The sequence below is a fragment of the Apostichopus japonicus genome, chromosome 17 (genome assembly GCF_037975245.1).
Source record: "Apostichopus japonicus isolate 1M-3 chromosome 17, ASM3797524v1, whole genome shotgun sequence".
NCBI lineage: Eukaryota > Metazoa > Echinodermata > Holothuroidea > Aspidochirotida > Stichopodidae > Apostichopus > Apostichopus japonicus.
In genome coordinates this window covers 37,026,728-37,045,927 of record NC_092577.1, presented here as the reverse complement: position 1 = coordinate 37,045,927, position 19,200 = coordinate 37,026,728, and the positions used below count along the sequence as shown (strand labels likewise).

Genomic DNA, 19,200 nt, shown 5'->3' with positions numbered 1-19,200 from the left:
TCTAGAGGGGTGTGGGGGAAGTATCACCCCCAATCTTGGTAAAATTGACGATAGTTGGAAAATTGGAGTGCGACAATTTCCGACTGTCGCACTTTAGTTTTCCTATAGGTCTATTCTTATATTCATGCGATTGTGAATGACCTAAAATAACTTCTTGATGATTTCCTCCATTTTTTGTTGTACGAATTATATTATTCAAAGTATCGGCTTTTCCAAATTCAATCGGGCCCTAGGCTAGGTTTAACTAGTTACAACTGATTATCTCAATTGTACAGTGGCCGAGAAATCCATGATGCTGAGGAACCTCTCGATTTTACCACCATCGAAAGTTGCACTTTCTTAAAAAATTATTGGGTAAATAATTTGGTATATATAACATGTGGGCGACACTTAGTATCTTCCTTAACTGCATCCACCCCGCCCTATGGATATTTTCCGGTTACGGTTTCGCATCGGCAGACTGACTAAAATTGAATATTAGCGCCCTTTAAAGCTATTTTATATGCGTATGGCTGCCACGAAAAGCTCTACTAGTTTTAGTCACGGTTTTAGTTGTTTTATCTGCGAAATTTGTCTATTCATCTTAGAGCAGAGTTAACTTTCAGGTTATTAGTTAATGCGTATATCGCCACCGAATTTGTCCATATCGAATTAATATCTAGGCCTACGTGAGAACCGCAACCACTGAAAACTGTTTATTTTCTATATACAATAAGTTTTTATACTTATTTCTAAGAACTCTATTGGTGCTTGACGAAGATGATAGGCAGGTTCATGTGAGTGATAAATAGAGCCTCGCCCCGCCCCCCCCCCCCCAAAAAAATATTAAGCGCGCTAGGAAAAAGCACTGTACTTTTTGGGAAGTCACTATATGTCGTCGAATATAATTTGTTGAAGAAAAGAAGTTTCCCCTTTGTTACATTAACATAGCTTTGGTAGTTAGTAGTCTATGTAGCCTTCAAGCAGATACCTTATACTCAGTTGCTTACTTGATTTTAACCAGAGTGGTTAATAAGTTTGTGAAGTGAGCATGCCAGTGGGTACAAATGTATCGAAAAAAGTTCGGAACAAAAGTGCAGTCGCGAAAGTTGGGGTTTCCGAGTAGCACGAGAAGGGGGGGGGGGGGGTAGAAGGCAGCAGTCGGAATTTTTTGGCTTCAAAACCCATCCAGTTGAAATTTCAGCCACTACACCCCCCAATCATCAGGCCTTAGCTACGTCCCTGGGCGTGCATGCCCCTGATACCTCTATGCCGACGGGGCTTCTCGCATCTAAGGTCAGCTTGTATTACCCGCATTCTATGCTCCCTGAGTATTGCTTACCCCCGCCCCCTCCCCACCTCCTCACTTCCAAATATCTGGTTGTGGCTCTGTAAGGGGCTAGCAAAATTAATGTCCTCGTTGCTGTGTTCTAACCGTGCACTTCTACGGTGAAGTGTTTATCAAATTTGATTGAAATTCTCAGAGGCTCTATAACAAAATTCTAACTACGATATATGTTGATCTCCTCTTGTTTTCATTAAATTATTACATTGTCATCACTAACGCTAGAGCCAAACGTTCTTTCTCCATATGACGTTCAATCTTCGATATGTATTGCAGTTCTAGTGTACTAGTCGATTGGCGTAGAAAAAGGAACACTTTCTTCTCCCTTCTGTGAAAATGGTACAGTCACAACAAATTAATGATTTAGTTTATGGTGCATAATTCATACCCGTCGATCACGAATGATGCATAATTCATAATCGATCATCGCTTCATGCATAATTCATAAGTTCGATCATCGCCTTCTTCCAGTTTCCACAGCCTAGCCTAGCCCTCATCACCGTTCATACTATATACACATGCTCTCGCTGAATACTTGATGCCAATAGTATTTCTGTACGACGTACATATATTACATGTATGTAAACCGTAATTTGACTTAACGAGATGATCTATTATGTGAATATGTCTGTTACGTGTAAAGTCATCATCGCACGGAACATCTGCTTGTAATTTTAACACGTAACCTCTCCCAAACGAAAATCGGAATTTTACGACGGATTAAAAAAATGGAGCTGGTTAGATAATTGGAAATATGAATGATACTCCATCGCAGAAGAGGATTCATCTGTCGTGAAAGTGATGAAGTTGTTATGCTGCCTCTAAGATGGCGGCTCCAAGACCAACAAAACCGGTGAAGCCACAGAGCCATACTTCGTCTCCGACTGCCGTTGACATGCCTCCACCACCTGATCTCGATCTTAGTCATCTTACAGAAGAAGAAAGAGAACATATCCAAGCCGTTCTGCAGCGCCAACAGCAGGAAGAAGTGAAAGAAGCTAGAATCTTCGAGTGAGAATTATTTTTATTTCACTCTTCTTGAGATTTCTGCCTCTGTAATATGTATTCCAAAGGCCTAAGCTAAGTATGCTGTTGGTAGTATTGAGCCTAGCCTTCTCTTAACCCGAATTGAACCCAGTAAAAAAGAAAATGTCGTCAATTTAGTCTCTCCAGTTCCCCCACGAAACTGCTTCTGTCACGGAGAGCTTGGAATGATAATTCCAGTTGGAGAATAGGAGAAAGCCCTAGGGTAGGCCAATTGCAAACTTAAATTTGGTGCAGAGTGGAGTGGTTGATGGAGGGGGAGGGGGTGATGATTATTGGCTGATATTAATCCCACCCACACTGTTTTCTGAAGGACAATTTACCCTGTCACCTACAAGGTTTCTTATTGTTAAATCCCAAATCTAGCTTAGAAAGTTGCCCCACCCATAAAATGCACACAACCTAGTAACTGTTAGGAGTTTGCTTTAATGCAACCCCTCCCCCTCCCATTATTTAGCACAGGTCTGTTATTTTGTGCAAATTGTAAACTTGAAAGCATAGACCAGCACAAAGTTGATTCAAAATACCACAAGAAAACCAGGATGCTTTGAAAATAAAGAGAGCACTATAGACATTACAGTATGGTACCAATGTTGTCCTATATATTTTGTACCTGCAATAATCTGTATTCTCCGATTAAAAGATTAACTACATTGTCTAAGATGAAGTTGAGTATTTGATAATATGTACACTATAACCTGCTCTTAATTGCAATATACAGTATCACAGCATTTTTTACAACATTGTTTTCTCACTGTGTTTTACTGGTCAATTTAAAGGTATATATGTTTACTATGAAACTGGCACTGCAAGGAACTGGAGTAGGCTTGAGTTGTAAATTCATAAGTGTAGTCAGGGAGGAGAATACCAATGTTTACTGAAACAATCTGATACGGGACCTAGTACAGTGTATTAAGTATCCAGCTATTGCATAAAGTAGCTGACAGGAAGGGCGAGTGGTGGGGTGGGAGGGGGAGGGAGATACAAACTGCAGGTGGGGTTATTGGAGTTAGTTGTTGTTGTCTGCCCACATATCCCCACACTAACCTATAACTGTATGTATACAGTACGTACTATACATGCTGGTCCTTTTGTGGAAAATGCTTGTTATAATTCAACATTTGGTTTGCTACTGTATTGCTACAGTACTGTACTACATACCTGTATGTTGCAATACTGTACGGATCTATACACACCTTGATTTGTTTCCTCAAGGTTGATGTTTTTGTTCAAGAGCTACCGATTAGTAAGACTTACTGTGTGTTACTCAACATTTTGTAACATAATGTATGGCACATTATTCCCTTTTAAGGTGATTGAACATGTATGCCTTGACTAAATGCAATCCAACTCATTATAACATGGAAAGTCTTGAGTAGTTGGAGAGTGTGCGACTATTACTGATCAAGAATGTAACCAGTTTGATGTCGTGCAGGCTCCATTTGGGAAAATACATGTCACATTGTCCTGACTAATAGTTTGCAATTCGTCATCAGTTCACAAGAAAAACTGCAGACTTTTCAACAAACGACGGGCATGGTTCATCCAGTGTATGCTCAGCAGTTGTCCAGTGTGTGTGTGTGTTTGGGGGGAGGGGGGGTCCTTTGAGCTTTATATACAGTACTGTACACAGCTCTATTATGGCTGAAAGTATACTAAATGTAGTCACTCAGTAGTCCAGGTTTACATTTTGAATCAAGTCAAAATTTTATTCACTTGAGTTGTAAGTTAAGTTAACAATAACAGCCAATACAGTCTTAATAAAAAGTCAATGCTTCTAAGGTGCAACGTACAAGTAAACTTGTTCACATCTGGTAGAATCGTGTGAATTATTTTACATCTGTTTGAACCTTACTGGATTTGTGACAACTTTAGTGCTTGTTAATGGTAACAGGTGCAACCAAGGCTAGTCTTTCCCACACATACTGTATTATAGAGGTCTATGGTATATATGCTTCATATAAAGTATGTTTTCTACATATTTTTGTTCTTATTTTAGTAAGACATTATACTGTATTACAGTACAAAGCCAATGATTGGCATTTATTCTTCTACAAACAATGTTATGTTCACCTTGATGAGATGGAATGGAAGAAAAAGGTTTCACCTCACTAGTGGCACTGCCATACGATAAAGGTTTTATATTTTTGTTCAGAACAGGGGAGGGAGGGGGAACTCTACCCACCATAACTTAATCAAGGCCTCAATCCCCCCCTCCCACATGGTAGGCAGCATGTAAAGAAAATCCTAGCGACCAACTGAACAGTACATAAATACATATCATGCTTTTTAACATTGTTTCCAAAGTCATAGCACCATTTGCATGATCTGAGCACCTTCCATTTACCACATTTCTTATGACATATTGTAACATAAGCTAAGCTTAACTAAGCTTTGTCCTTACTCCTTCCTGTTAAAAAAAAGAAGTGACACCCCAATGCTTCGGAACCAAGCAATGTTAAATCTATGATACTGAGTCATTGTCAGTATTAGTGTCTTGTATTTGATTGTTAGTGTTACCGTAGCAACTGAGTATTTCTGTATGATATGAATTGCAGTTTATCAAAAGTACTACAGATGATCACCCAATAAAATAGTTTAGGAGAAAGGAATTCACACATTTGATGCAATTCTCAACATTTCAGTATAATATTATGTCACATGTAAAATAGAACTTGGGAATATTTTGTATGTTATATTCTGTATTTGAAATTAAAATTAATCACTTTTGCCATGCTAATGAGCTGCATTGTTATGGATATTCTTGTGGAATAGCATCATAAAATGTTTCAACATCAGTCCACTGAATATGTTACAAGTAAATTTAGTACTGCCGCAAAATCAAAGCAGTGCCAAAGATTACATCCCACACAGCCTGGCTGCAGGACACTGCAGCCCTCACCGTCCTGTGTTTGACTGAGTGCATTTGATTTACTTTGTTCCTCTTGTACCTGTCTCCCACTCCACAATTGCACTTTCCTATCTACTTAACTACACATTTGGAAATGTTTTAGCACTACGCCCTCACTCCCTGGGCAACGCCCACTAATTCCTCCTTAAGTATCTACCACCTGGAAGTTACTACACATGTTTTTTCCGTAAAATTCTCGCTTGTGATTTATACAGTACAACTGTTTTGCGTTTTTGGAATTCTTCTTTGGATAATTCGACTACTGAGACCTTCCTTCCTTGCTGTACCAAGAAGCACTCATAAGTATCCTTTTATTTACATTCAATTTTCGATTGTATGTTTCTCTCCCTCCGTGTGTTTTGTCCGCTTCCTCGTTGTACGTATTTGTATGTACAGGTACCGGTTGCGCGACACCTCAGTGGTGGGCGTTTCCTCTCCCTGATCGTTAGCCGTTGTGCTAGGTCCTTAGGCTTCCATCACTAATTGATGGTTCTGCCCTGGCACAGTAAATTGAGTATTGCCTCAAAATGAAAGCAGTTCAAAAGATTACATCCCACACAGCCTAGCTGCAGGACACTGTAGCCATCAACGTCCTGTGTTTGACTGAGTGCATTTGCTGCACGGGTAAAATTGCACAATGACAAACAAGTACAGATGCAGCTACGTTACAATATGTAATTAGTTAAACATCAGTTGTCAATTAACTGAACTCTGTTGTGAGTTCCTTTTTTCTTCTTTCCTCCAAATGTAAAGTGGGACACTTGCTGCCTCTTCACATGATGGTGACTTCCTCTTTGAATCTATAAACTCATTAAGGAGGGCAGGCATATTAAATGATTTCATCAGCGTTTCCCCCCCCCCATGGATGAAAACTTGCTCTGAATTAGATGTCTTTTATTTATTTTATATATTTTTTCCCAACATGATAAAATGTTTGCAGAATAATGTTCCACTGTTGCTCACTTCCAGTATGACAAAAAGGCAATTTCCAGGGATACATTTTTTCCCCTTAAATGTGTGATTTAATAGCTCCGTTGCCATGGTCACTGGCCATGAGTAATAGCTAATGATGATGTCTGGTAGTTATTAGATACTGTTGGATGATATTCCATTAAGCACTAAAGTTATAAGTATTATCATGCACACCGGCAGAGACGGCCTATATATGGTGTTAGGTGAGACAGCGGTCAGTGTGATCTTGTAGCACAAATTATAGGCCTACCAGAAGAACTTACTCTCTAGCACTGCTGTAGTGTGTCTGTTGATGTAGCACAAATTATAGGCCTACCATAAGAACTTACTCTCTAGCACTGCTGTAGTGTGTCTGTTGATGTAGCACAAATTATAGGCCTACCATAAGAACTTACTCTCTAGCACTGCTGTATTGCAGACCCGTCAACTCTCCTGGTTTTACCAGGAGACTCCCAGTTTTTACCCGAATCTCCCGGCCTCCTGGTTATATAGGCCTATAATTTGTGCTGCTGTATTGTGTCTGTTGATGTCAGTAGTGCAGTTTAGATCTGGCAGACTACTGTAGCATACTTACCAGATACTTGTACTTCCGTTGTGGAAATTTGCACACTTACCACTGTTACTTGGTGCGAACTCTCATACTTTAGATACCAATTGGTACAAAGTTATGAAGGTTCTCTTACTCGTGCTGGCTAAAATCAAGTTCTCACTGGCATTTTCTTAAATGACAGAACACATAAGTTACTGTACCGCCATTTGATAACAGCTCAAATAATATTTGCTGAAAATGAGCAATAATACAAAGCTCTTCTGTATTTTACTATAGGTACCGAAATCATGCCGATTCCTTGATCCTCAGCAAGTTTCAGTTCTTAATATCTACTGGCAGAAAATTGCCAGTTTTAACTGTCTACTGGCAAACCGCAAAATTGACTGGCATATTAGTTAGCTATTTAACGTACAGACAGTGGTTTAACTTTCGAGGCCTGGATCTGATAATTGAAGGGTTTTGTAGAATTGGATTATCTGGACTGTTGAGTTGAGAATAATTTTACTTTAGGATTACTTGAATATATTCTATAGTGGTCTGTATTCGAGGAGTGTTCAGTACAAAGCAGAGATCTACATCACAGAAAATAAACATTGCCAAGTAGTAAATGAGGGGGGCGGGGAGGAAGGGGGGGATCAAAGCACATGTGGCTTGATGATGTCATATTTAGACTTGATCAAGTGTTCAACCTAGCTTGTGTGTTTAGAGGTTATACTAAACCTGTGTGATATCTCCCAAATGGATTTAGGGGGGGGGGGCAGGAGTTTGTGACACTTATCTCTATCACAGACTAATAATGATGATTGGGTTTGTTTCTCTGGCTGGTATGAGAAAGGAAGTGTGGGGGTTGGGGGGGTTGGAGGGTGAGGAGTTTGTGACACTTATCTCTATCACAGACCAATTATGATGATTGGGTTTGTTTCTCTGGCTGGTATGAAAAAGGAAGTATGGGGGTTGGGGGGGTTGGAGGGTGAGGAGTTTGTGACACTTATCTCTATCACAGACTAATAATGATGATTGGGTTTGTTTCTCTGGCTGGTATGAGAAAGGAAGTGTGGGGGTTGGGGGGGGGGGTTGGAGGGTGAGGAGTTTGTGACACTTATCTCTATCACAGACCAATTATGATGATTGGATTTGTTTCTCTGGCTGGTATGAGAAAGGAAGTATGGGGGTTGGGGGGGGGGGTTGGAGGGTGAGGAGTTTGTGACAGTTATCTCTATCACAGACCAATTATGATGATTGGGTTTGTGTCTCTGGCTGGTATGAGATAGGAAGTGTGGGGGTTGGGGGGGGTTGGAGGGTGAGGAGTTTGTGACAGTTATCTCTATCACAGACCAATTATGATGATTGGGTTTGTTTCTCTGGCTGGTATGAGATAGGAAGTGTGGGGGTTGGGGGGGGGTTGGAGGGTGAGGAGTTTGTGACAGTTATCTCTATCACAGACTAATAATGATGATTGGGTTTGTTTCTCTGGCTGGTATGAGATAGGAAGTGTGGGGGTTGGGGGGGGTTGGAGGGTGAGGAGTTTGTGACAGTTATCTCTATCACAGACTAATAATGATGATTGGGTTTGTTTCTCTGGCTGGTATGAGATAGGAAGTGTGGGGGTTGGGGGGGGGGTTGGGGGGTGAGGAGTTTGTGACAGTTATCTCTATCACAGACCAATTATGATGATTGGGTTTGTTTCTCTGGCTGGTATGAGATAGGAAGTGTGGGGGTTGGGGGGGTGGAGGGTGAGGAGTTTGTGACAGTTATCTCTATCACAGACTAATAATGATGATTGGGTTTGTTTCTCTGGCTGGTATGAGGTGCGAAGTGGGGGGGGGAGGGGGCTTGGAGAGGAGTCATTTTTGACAGAACTCTCTATCACATTGACCAATTACGTTGATTGGGTTTGTGTCTGGCTGGTATGAGGTGGGAAGTGGTGGGTGAGAGGGCTTGTTTGTGACAATTATTTCTATCACATAGACCAAAAGATGATTGGGTTTGTGTCCCCTGGCTGGGATGAGGTGGGAAGCTTGGGGGCAGGGAGGGGAGGGGGGAGTTGTTTGTGACAGTTATCTATTCTAGATCCCTAATTGTGTCCTTTAAGGAATGCCTTATTGTAAATTGTGTATTTCCTTACTTTTGAAGTTGTAATTGCTGCCTTACCTCAGGATAAAGGAATCTGTGACATAGTCAAGGCCTATGTAAGGGTTTACATCACCTTGCTTTGTACAGCAATCTACTAGGCATGTACATATGTTAAGGGAAGCTGCTTGTCTACAGGTGTAAGTTTGTACATGTATCACCTTGCTACAGTATGTGCAGCAATCTACTAGGCATGTACATATGTAAAAGGAAGCTGCTTGTCTACAGACCTAAGTTTGTACATGTATCACCTTGCTTTGTACAGCAATCTACTAGGCATGTACATATGTAAAAGGAAGCTGCTTCATGCTTGTCTAAGGATCTACTGTAGTTTCATCAGTTCTCCACCACATTCTATTGTATTGATACTTGTTCCATCCTTGTTATTTACACATTTAACTTAAACTGAATTGAACTTGAACATGGTGTCCAGATGTTTGTTTTGTTTCTTCCTGTTCATGACATATATTATTCTACTGACTAGTCAACTTCATGAACGGGCAACTTGTTTAATTGTGGTCTATTTTCTTAGCCAATTAGATCATAGTTGGATTGCAAATTACCCTGAAATTATAGTTATAGTAGGCTGAGTTTTCATGTGAGCGTATATATCTAAAGACAGGAGTGAAACCAGCAAGTTTTTGAATTTCTATGGTTGATTTCTTAGATATAAACCGTGCAGTTGTCTTCATTTCTATGGTTGATTTCTTAGATATAAACCGTGCAGTTGTCTTCATGTGTTGTTGATTTCTTAGATCATATAAACCGTGCAGTTGTCTTCATGTGTTGTTGATTTCTTAGATATAAACCGTGCAGTTGTCTTCATTTCTATGGTTGATTTCTTAGATATAAACCGTGCAGTTGTCTTCATGTGTTGTTGATTTCTTAGATATAAACCGTGCAGTTGTCTTCATGTGTGGTTGATTTCTTAGATATAAACCGTGCAGTTGTCTTCATTTCTATGGTTGATTTCTTAGATATAAACCGTGCAGTTGTCTTCATGTGTTGTTGATTTCTTAGATATAAACCGTGCAGTTGTCGTCATGTGTTGTTGATTTCTTAGATATAAACCGTGCAGTTGTCTTCATTTCTATGGTTGATTTCTTAGATATAAACCGTGCAGTTGTCTTCATTTCTATGGTTGATTTCTTAGATATAAACCGTGCAGTTGTCTTCATGTGTTGTTGATTTCTTAGATATAAACCCTGCAGTTGTCTTCATTTCTATGGTTGATTTCTTAGATATAAACCGTGCAGTTGTCTTCATGTGTTGTTGATTTCTTAGATATAAACCGTGCAGTTGTCTTCATGTGTTGTTGATTTCTTAGATATAAACCGTGCAGTTGTCTTCATGTGTTGTTGATTTCTTAGATATAAACCCTGCAGTTGTCTTCATTTCTATGGTTGATTTCTTAGATATAAACCCTGCAGTTGTCTTCATTTCTATGGTTGATTTCTTAGATATAAACCGTGCAGTTGTCTTCATTTCTATGGTTGATTTCTTAGATATAAACCTTGCAGTTGTCTTCATGTGTTGTTGATTTCTTAGATATAAACCGTGCAGTTGTCTTCATGTGTTGTTGATTTCTTAGATATAAACCCTGCAGTTGTCTTCATTTCTATGGTTGATTTCTTAGATATAAACCGTGCAGTTGTCTTCATTTCTATGGTTGATTTCTTAGATATAAACCGTGCAGTTGTCTTCATTTCTATGGTTGATTTCTTAGATATAAACCGTGCAGTTGTCTTCATTTCTATGGTTGATTTCTTAGATATAAACCGTGCAGTTGTCTTCATTTCTATGGTTGATTTCTTAGATATAAACCGTGCAGTTGTCTTCATGTGTGGTTGATTTCTTAGATATAAACCGTGCAGTTGTCTTCATTTCTACGGTTGATTTCTTAGATATAAACCGTGCAGTTGTCTTCATGTCTTCATGATTTTCTTTTCCACCAGAGCTCTCAAGGAGGAAATTACAAAAGACGAGCAGACAGTCAAGGCAAAGCACGATGAAACTCGGCAGGTGACCTCACAGAATGGTGCTATTTGTGAAATATGCCACAAAACAAAGTTTGCTGATGGCGTTGGTCACTCGTGTAGCTACTGTGGCAAGAAATCCTGTGCCCGATGTGGAGGAAGGGTGACGCTACGATCTAGCAAGGTAATTCACTTACTATGAGATTTGATATTGGGTGTGCATTACTGTAAGTACATCATTGTGTCTGTATATATCTCTACTATACAATATGGAGGAAAACAGCATCATTGGCATTAGTATCTTTACAGCAAATTTCTTCTCCACCGTACGTAGTATGTTATCATTTAAGTTCTCTGCACCGTTAGGATGTTCCAGAACCTGTTAGAAGAGGAGAAAAGACAAAAGATGATAATTCTGCATGCATGGAATATTTCCCCTTCCCCCACCCCCTTCACCCCCTTCACCTCCCACTCTTCCTTCCTCTCTTATTCTCCTCTCTCTTCAAATGCGGACAATGTAGTGAAGCCAGACCTCATATTCCAAACTATGGAATTGAGATATTCTACAGACCTGACTTGGTTTCAGGATCTTACCAGTACTGTCATGCATTAATTAAATTTTTGTCAGCCTACACACATTATAGTCCAGGCATGATGATAGAGATGATGGCTTTGACTTTAAATAATACATCTGGTAGTCATAGCACTAGAGAGCACAAAGCCATCTGTTTGGTATCTTCCATGAGTAACCATGCAAGGCAGAAGGTCTGGTGGGTGGTGGTAATATCTTCCATTGATCAGATAAAACACACCTGCAGTACAGTACTGCAATAAATGAAATTTTGTTGGAGTTAGAAACATGTATTGTCTTGACAAGCAAGCAAAGTTAGAAGCTGTTTCTCAAATTTAATGTTGTTACATTGAGTGTTACTCACATCATATTAAGACTGTGTACTGTGCAAGATTCCAAATTTAGCACGGTCTAGTGTAGCATATTATAATGCAAAGTAGGGTACGGGAGAGCATAGTTTGGGCGAATGGTGCTTTGAGAGGGAGTTCTTTTGATTTGGGATAGATAAAAGTAAGTAGACCTTCAGCTTGTTCCAGTCCCATAATCTTTGTATGAGTATATCTGTATTTACTTCACTCCTCACTTACAAATGCACACTCACACTACTTGAATCTGGGTAACCTAGCACAGTAGTATATATTTCTAGTGACTGGTCTCTCTCCCTCCTCATGAAACCAAGCCCTTCCAAAGTATTTTGTGTACAAGCCAGTAGGCTGGCTGGTCACTAGAAGAGTATACAATGTGCTTAAAGGTTACTCTGTGTTTCTAGACATGGTAGAATGGATCGCATTTGTTGCAAGGACACAGGTAAGTATTTATCCAGACAACTGACGGTAAGGTTTGGTAGTTTACTAGGCCTGTGCTATTGTGGTTGGAAGTGGAATGGTTTCAACCTGTTTGCTCTACTGACGGTAAGGTTTGGTAGTTTACTAGGCCTGTGCTATTGCGGTTGGAAGTGGAATGGTTTCAACCTGTTTGCTCTACTGACGGTAAGGTTTGGTAGTTTACTAGGCCTGTGCTATTGTGGTTGGAAGTGGAATGGTTTCAACCGGTTGCTGTTAACACAGACTACTTTACAACACTTGTTAGCAGCAGCAATACAGTTAGTGTGCATGACTGCCGTGCAGATATCAGCCATTCAACGAGTTTCTAATGCTAATACTACTCTATACCATCTTCCTATATATCATGCTTCAAAGCACTTGTTCTGACAGTATGAACAGTTCCTTCAACCTGATACAGGATATATCCATACTGCTAACACTGAGTACTAGTGTATTGAAGCATAGTACAGTATAGAATCAACACTACAGTATGAAGTGTTCCTTCAACCTGATACAGGATATATCCATACTGCTAACACTGAGTACTAGTGTATTGAGCTTGACATGAATACATTGTACAGTATAGAATCAACACTACAGTATGAAGTGTTCCTTCAACCTGATACAGGATATATCCATACTGCTAACACTGAGTACTAGTGTATTGAAGCTTGACATGAATACATTGTACAGTATAGAATCAACACTACAGTATGAACAGTTCCTTCAACCTGATACAGGATATATCCATACTGCTAACACTGAGTACTAGTGTATTGAAGCATAGTACAGTATAGAATCAACACTACAGTATGAAATGTTTCCAAAAGATAATGAGGGTGGTATTGAAGAACTTTGCATGCATAGACTTTGGATACAGTGTGATCTGGTTAATTCACTTTAGCTTCGGCTTGTAGTAACATGTTTCTGTATGCTGCCATGTTGGATGAATCGAACCACAATACAGGACTTTGTAATTACTGACTTTGCGATCCGTGTTATTGCCGACTTTCAATCCGTGGTCCCACTCACAATTTTGCAAGTTCGTTTATTCCCTACCCCCTTCCCTTAATCCTCTCTTTGTCCCTCCACTGTTTATCTCCTACCTCATTCTTCCTGTTGGTTTCTTTCTTTCTTCTCTCCATCCCTTATCTACTAATCCCCTTACATCTCTCTCTTTGTGTTTACAATGCTCATTAACCTGTCTGTATTTCTGTGCGTTTTTTTGTCCCTTCTGTTACTGTTACTTGTCATTTAGCCTTTGAAGAAGATCCTGCTAGGATCGAAACGTCAGGCCAACTTAATTTTACTCATACTTGATATCTTGTCCACAGTTATTCATAAAGTATTCTCATATGAATTCTATCAAGAAATCAGAGTTCCCAAGCCTAAATATTGGATCTCATACCCTCTCTCTGTTGGCTGACTTCAGAACTGATCTTTGTTTCAGATGTAAATAAGTTATAGAGTTGGATTTTTAGTTAAAATCCCATTGGTACATGTATGTATGAGTATAAATTTTTACTTAAAATTAGAAACTGTCTGAGCAGTAACAAATTAATGAGAAACAAATGGAATAATTAATTCCTTGCCCATCAGACCCTCTCATTTAGTACAACTTTAAAAGGATGTAACTTGTTATGAATTGAAATCTTCTTATGAGTAATATAAGCCAGTTTAAAGTGTTTATTGGCACATTAAGTTAAATCCAGCCCTATCCATGTATATTCAGCTGTACTGTATACATGTATGCCAAGTACAGTACTCATTGTACTGTCTCTGCTGTAATACAGTACAATCAGTACACTAGATCAAAGCTGGGCATGGAAGAACCGACTCTCAACGTCATTGCAAGCCTCGTAGCCTGCTCTTACATCTCACAGAGCTCGCGCAGTTTTGCTAGATGTCCTTTAAAGCTTCAAAATGAGGTGGAATGCATGTCCCAAGCCTTGGGAGTCTCTTTCCTTTATTGATTTTTGGTAGGCCTGTGAAATCATTACCTCAAAACGAAATTAAGCGGCTTTGCGTCCATAAAGTTGCAACAACGCAATTTTCTGTTTGATCTGGAGGCATACAGGAACCTTTAAGAAGGCTGCACGAGACCGAGGGATCGGAAGTCATTGTGGCTTTTAAGAATTAATTACACGGAATCTCATAGGAAACATCTCATTACGGAGAATTTGATAAGGCAGTAAAGCAAAGAGACATGACATTTTAATGAAATTGGTAGTTGGAAGGAAGAGATTAATTGAAAAACAGAATGCAAAATCATGCTGAAAACAATAAGCAGTCTCTCATTTATACACTTTGAACTTGTACAGTAAGTTCTCTATGCAGATGTATATATGGCAACCCATTGGTTGGTACTAGACTCATTTGATAAGACTGATTTTAAGTATGCTGTTGTTCATTGGTTACAGTACATTGGAGGTATCAAAAAGCCTATACTTTGGGCTTGTGTCAGCGAGGTCACTGGTTTTAATCACATTCTAGCCAGAGAATGTTTTGCTCTTTTCCAGAGGGAATTGAATAAGATCTGATCCCTGGTGAAACAAGGCAATGTGGCTTCTGACAAGGTACCCCTCCCCCTCCCCCACTCTCCCTGTGCAAAGAAATTGCTATATAGGGATTGTTGCTGAATGATTTTGCAATGGCTTTGTATTAATACAGTTTAAATAGTTAAATTTTTACAAAATGTTGAGTAGACAAAGGATGTATGTATGCTGCATTTCAAGCCATTCAAAGTTATGTAATTTACAAAGTCTGTAAAAGATACTGGATGCATGTATCTATGCGTTGGCAGTTATGTTGCTAGGGGTGACATACAACTGCCAGCTTTCAACACTGTTGCTGCCAGTTCAAAGTTAATGAGGAAACCTTGCTTTTGTTTGCAAATTTACAGATCATGTCTAATGCCAGCTAGCTCACAAAGAAGGGAGAGAACAAGAGGACCATTGTCACAAAGCAAATGTTCCATAATTTATGAACAAATCAACCAGTGATTCCATAAAGTTTCTATTTTATTTGTAGTACTGGCATTTATAGGAACAATATAGTGTATGTTAACCCTTGCTTTGGCAGAGTGGATAAAGGCGGTGGCATTGGAAGCATTGAGGCTTAGCAATTGGGAGGTTCTGGGTACGATACCCGGCCAGGTCACAGTAAGGTGGGTTTTTCATTCAAGAGCAAACTATGGTTTTCCATTCTGGAATGACTTTCTAAATTGAGAAGATTCCAAATTTGAGTTAAAATGTTAAATTGGAAGCCACCCGACGTGTAAGTTGTAATCCATAAATCCATAAACATTTGTAGTCGCTCAAGCATCGTAAAGTAACTGCCCGATATGTATACATGCGTTCATGATGTTGTTGTATACTCGAGTGTGTGTGTGCATATCAGCTCCTTAAGTAGCTATCACAAGATTTCATTCATATTTGGGTTGTAGATCCAACTTGCTGGGTACCACCATCCTATTGTAGAGGTGGAGAACTGGAGATCAATAATCACTTGAGGCCAACATGTGAAAACTTTGAAAACAGGAAGTGTATTCTTTAATAGTATAGCTTGGATGAATCATGTTTTGTACTGTATGTATTCATCTTAGTGATTACAAGAGCCCTATTGTTTTTACTTAATCAAAGGTCATAACAGGTCACCAAGAGCAAAGTCTGGTGGAATCTGTGACATTTTGTGGATTTAATGCATTTGTGATGTAATCTTAATTATTGCCCGAAAACATTTCTTAACTGCTTTGGGAATTTGTTCATGACAAATACTGTATACTACAATACATCTAGATATCAACATCACTAGAGCACTCATCAGCTGGGTTTGGTTTTCCTTTAAATTACAGAATGAAGTATACTTTATTATCGACAGTACAGTTTAGTATAGTACAATACAGTTTAGTATAGTACAGTACATTTTAGTATATTGTAGTACAGTTTAGTATAGTACAGTACATTTTAGTATATTGTAGTACAGTTTAGTATAGTACAGTACATTTTAGTATAGTGTCTATTACAGTTTAGTATAGTACAGTAGAGTCTCTAATAGTGTAGTACAGTTCAGTATAGTACAGTACAGTACTGTACATTTTAGTATAGTGTAGTACAGTTTAGTATAGTATAGTACAGTAGAGTTTAGTATAGTGTAGTACAGTTTAGTATAGTACAGTACAGTTTAGTATAGTACAGTACAGTACATTTTAGTATAGTGTAGTACAGTTTAGTATAGTGTACAGTAGAGTTTAGTATAGTGTACAGTAGTACAGTTTAGTATAGTACAATAGAGTTTAGTATAGTGTACAGTAGTACAGTTTAGTATAGTACAGTACAGTTTAGTATAGTACAGTACATTTTAGTATAGTGTAGTACAGTTTAGTATAGTCAGTTTAGTATAGTACAGTTCAGTATAGTACAGTATAGTTTAGTATAGTACAGTTCAGTATAGTACAGTACAGTTTAGTATAGTACAGTTAAGTGTTGGACCGATTATATGATAATCGGCTTTACCAAGTACCGATTAGTTCCTGTGACAATCGAGCCAATTACCGATTATTTCATCATTTTCGTGGAACTGGACTATATATGATATTGTGTTATGCATGATTTCTAACTTCTAGGCGAATACAATCAAAGATGTTAATGAACGACTTAAAACGGTAAAGATAAATGGAGCAAATAAAGAACACTTGATACATACATGGGGCGCTGTACATTTATAACGAGGAGTCGCGATATTGCAATCCCGCCACAACACAGTTAATGACAGTGCTGTACAGACTACAGAAGGGGAAAAATAGTAGCCATTGGCTATGAAATGAAAAAAAAAGAAGTTAGGGACAGCTTTTAAAACTGGTAATATAACCATTATCAGAGTTGCAACTCCAACGTAAATAAAATGAAAAGAATATCGCACAGAAATAAAATATTTGTTATTTCGTTAGCTGATATCGAAATATATAATCTGATATGAAAATAATGTGTAAAAGTAAGTTGGCCTGATATTTCGGTCCTAGCTGGATCGAAACGTCAGGCCAACTTAATTTTACTCATATTCTTAAACAGGCTCTTTAGTGGATAAGCATTTTGCAAACAGTTTTATTTTATTATGAAAAATAAAACAATCACGAAGTTTTCAATGATTACCATCTGCGAGGGAAAACTTCTGATCGAACTTTTGTTTCAAACGATCATACACAGTAAGTCAATGGTGCTTCTCCATTGACTTAACTACATGTGGGAGAAATCACACACTAAAGTCCCATTGACTTTGTCGCGCGTGTCGATGGAAATCAGACTAGCTTTATTTGGTGGCGGTTAAGGAGTTTAGTTACTGCAAAGGGGTTATTTTAGCAAGTATGGTACATGCGGTCAGGGAAAAAAAGTTGCTTCAGGTTTTTCGCAAAAATATGCGTAAGAGTGTTTGCCTAATCACAAAATACTGTAATGCAGTAGAACTGAGGACTGTTGCCAAACATTTTAAGGAAAATTTGGCGCCTTGATTTCTTCATTTTATGGCATTTGTAAAATCTTGGGCACATTTTCAAACTGAACAGTTTTGAAGCTGAACCATTCTCTAGCCAGACTAGCCTAATGTACGTAGAAGTCACAATGAACAAAGCCTAATTGTATCGTTTTCACTTTCCAGTTTTCACCTACTGTGAAATGGCCAAAGTGGTTCAAAAGTATATTGATTTGGTTTTTATTTACTCCAAAAAATGAATCTTTCTTATCAATCTTTAAAACTGTTAACTGGAGGTTTTGTTAGATGCAAGAAGCGAAGTGAAAAAAAATAATTACGTCGTCCCCCTAAGCGTATCGCCGGTATACTGTATGATGTTAACTGCCAAAACTGGATCGTATATCGAACAGCATGAGTACAAACTTGCGTGAGGGACTTTCGATACTGTAACATGGTAGATTAGCGCACCTTCCCCGGCTATGAATAGCGTTGAATCGAATGATCTACATTCTCCTCCCGTTGTGGTTGTGGTGATTCAAAAGCGCAGAAAAATACAATCCTTTAAGTGGAACGTAATAATTGGTTCCAAATAATAGGTAGCGCAATGGATTTTGTCACTGCCGATTATTTACCGATTGTCTGATAATCTAACCGATTATCGGTCGAACACTAGTACAGTTTAGTACAGTACAGTTTAGTACAGTACAGTTTAGTACAGTACAGTTTAGTATAGTACAGTACAGTTTAGTATAGTACAGTACAGTTTAGTATAGGATAGAAAAGTTTAGTATAGTATAGTAAAGTTTAGAATAGTACAGTTTAGTATAGTATAGTACAGTTTAGTATAGTATAGTACAGCACAGTTTAGTATACAGTAGTATAGTACAGCATAGTGCAGTGTAGTACAGCACATTACAGAAAAGCATCTTTACTGTATACAACAGATCTGGCAAAGACTGCTGAAATTTTTGCTCTCCTTTGGCTAGGATAATATTATTTTACATAATATTTGACTTGAAACATTGGCCTTTTTTCTTTTTTGGGGGGGGGAGGGTTGTGAACCTTCCCCATTGTACGACTTTCATCTTATGCCGCCGCATTCCTGATATTACATGCTACCACAAATAACCCTCATGCACTGCACATTCATCCCTGCAGTGTTCTGTAAACCAGCTGACACGCTAGTGTACTGCTCTGCACTTGTGCCTTCATGGTACAATTGTTACACACACACACACACGCACGCACACACACACACACAGGCATGCACTCAGTTACTTGTTCATTGACTAAACTATATATACAGATCAAACATAACATTCCTCCACAACGCCTCGGAACCTCTAGTCATCATCATCATCATCGACGACGATGAATTGGACGTCCTCTGACGTCATCGCTGACTGCTTTCCCATGCAACTGCCTGCTTAGA

General features: G+C 38.8%; 1 protein-coding gene across 5 annotated transcripts in view; it reads left to right on the top strand.

Moving 5' to 3' along the window:
* Window positions 1-1,657: 1,657 nt before the first annotated feature.
* Window positions 1,658-19,200, top strand: part of LOC139984077 (regulating synaptic membrane exocytosis protein 2-like) — an 85,593-nt gene continuing 68,050 nt past the window's right edge. For 2 of the 5 annotated variants that reach the window (XM_071997760.1, XM_071997762.1), the window contains exons 1-2: window positions 1,658-2,335; window positions 10,887-11,091. In XM_071997760.1, the coding sequence (XP_071853861.1) occupies window positions 2,151-2,335; window positions 10,887-11,091 (390 nt within the window). In that variant the 5' untranslated portion in view covers window positions 1,658-2,150. The remainder of the gene's footprint in view (window positions 2,336-10,886; window positions 11,092-19,200) is intronic. The other 3 variants (XM_071997763.1, XM_071997761.1, XM_071997764.1) reach the window with 3 other exon arrangements.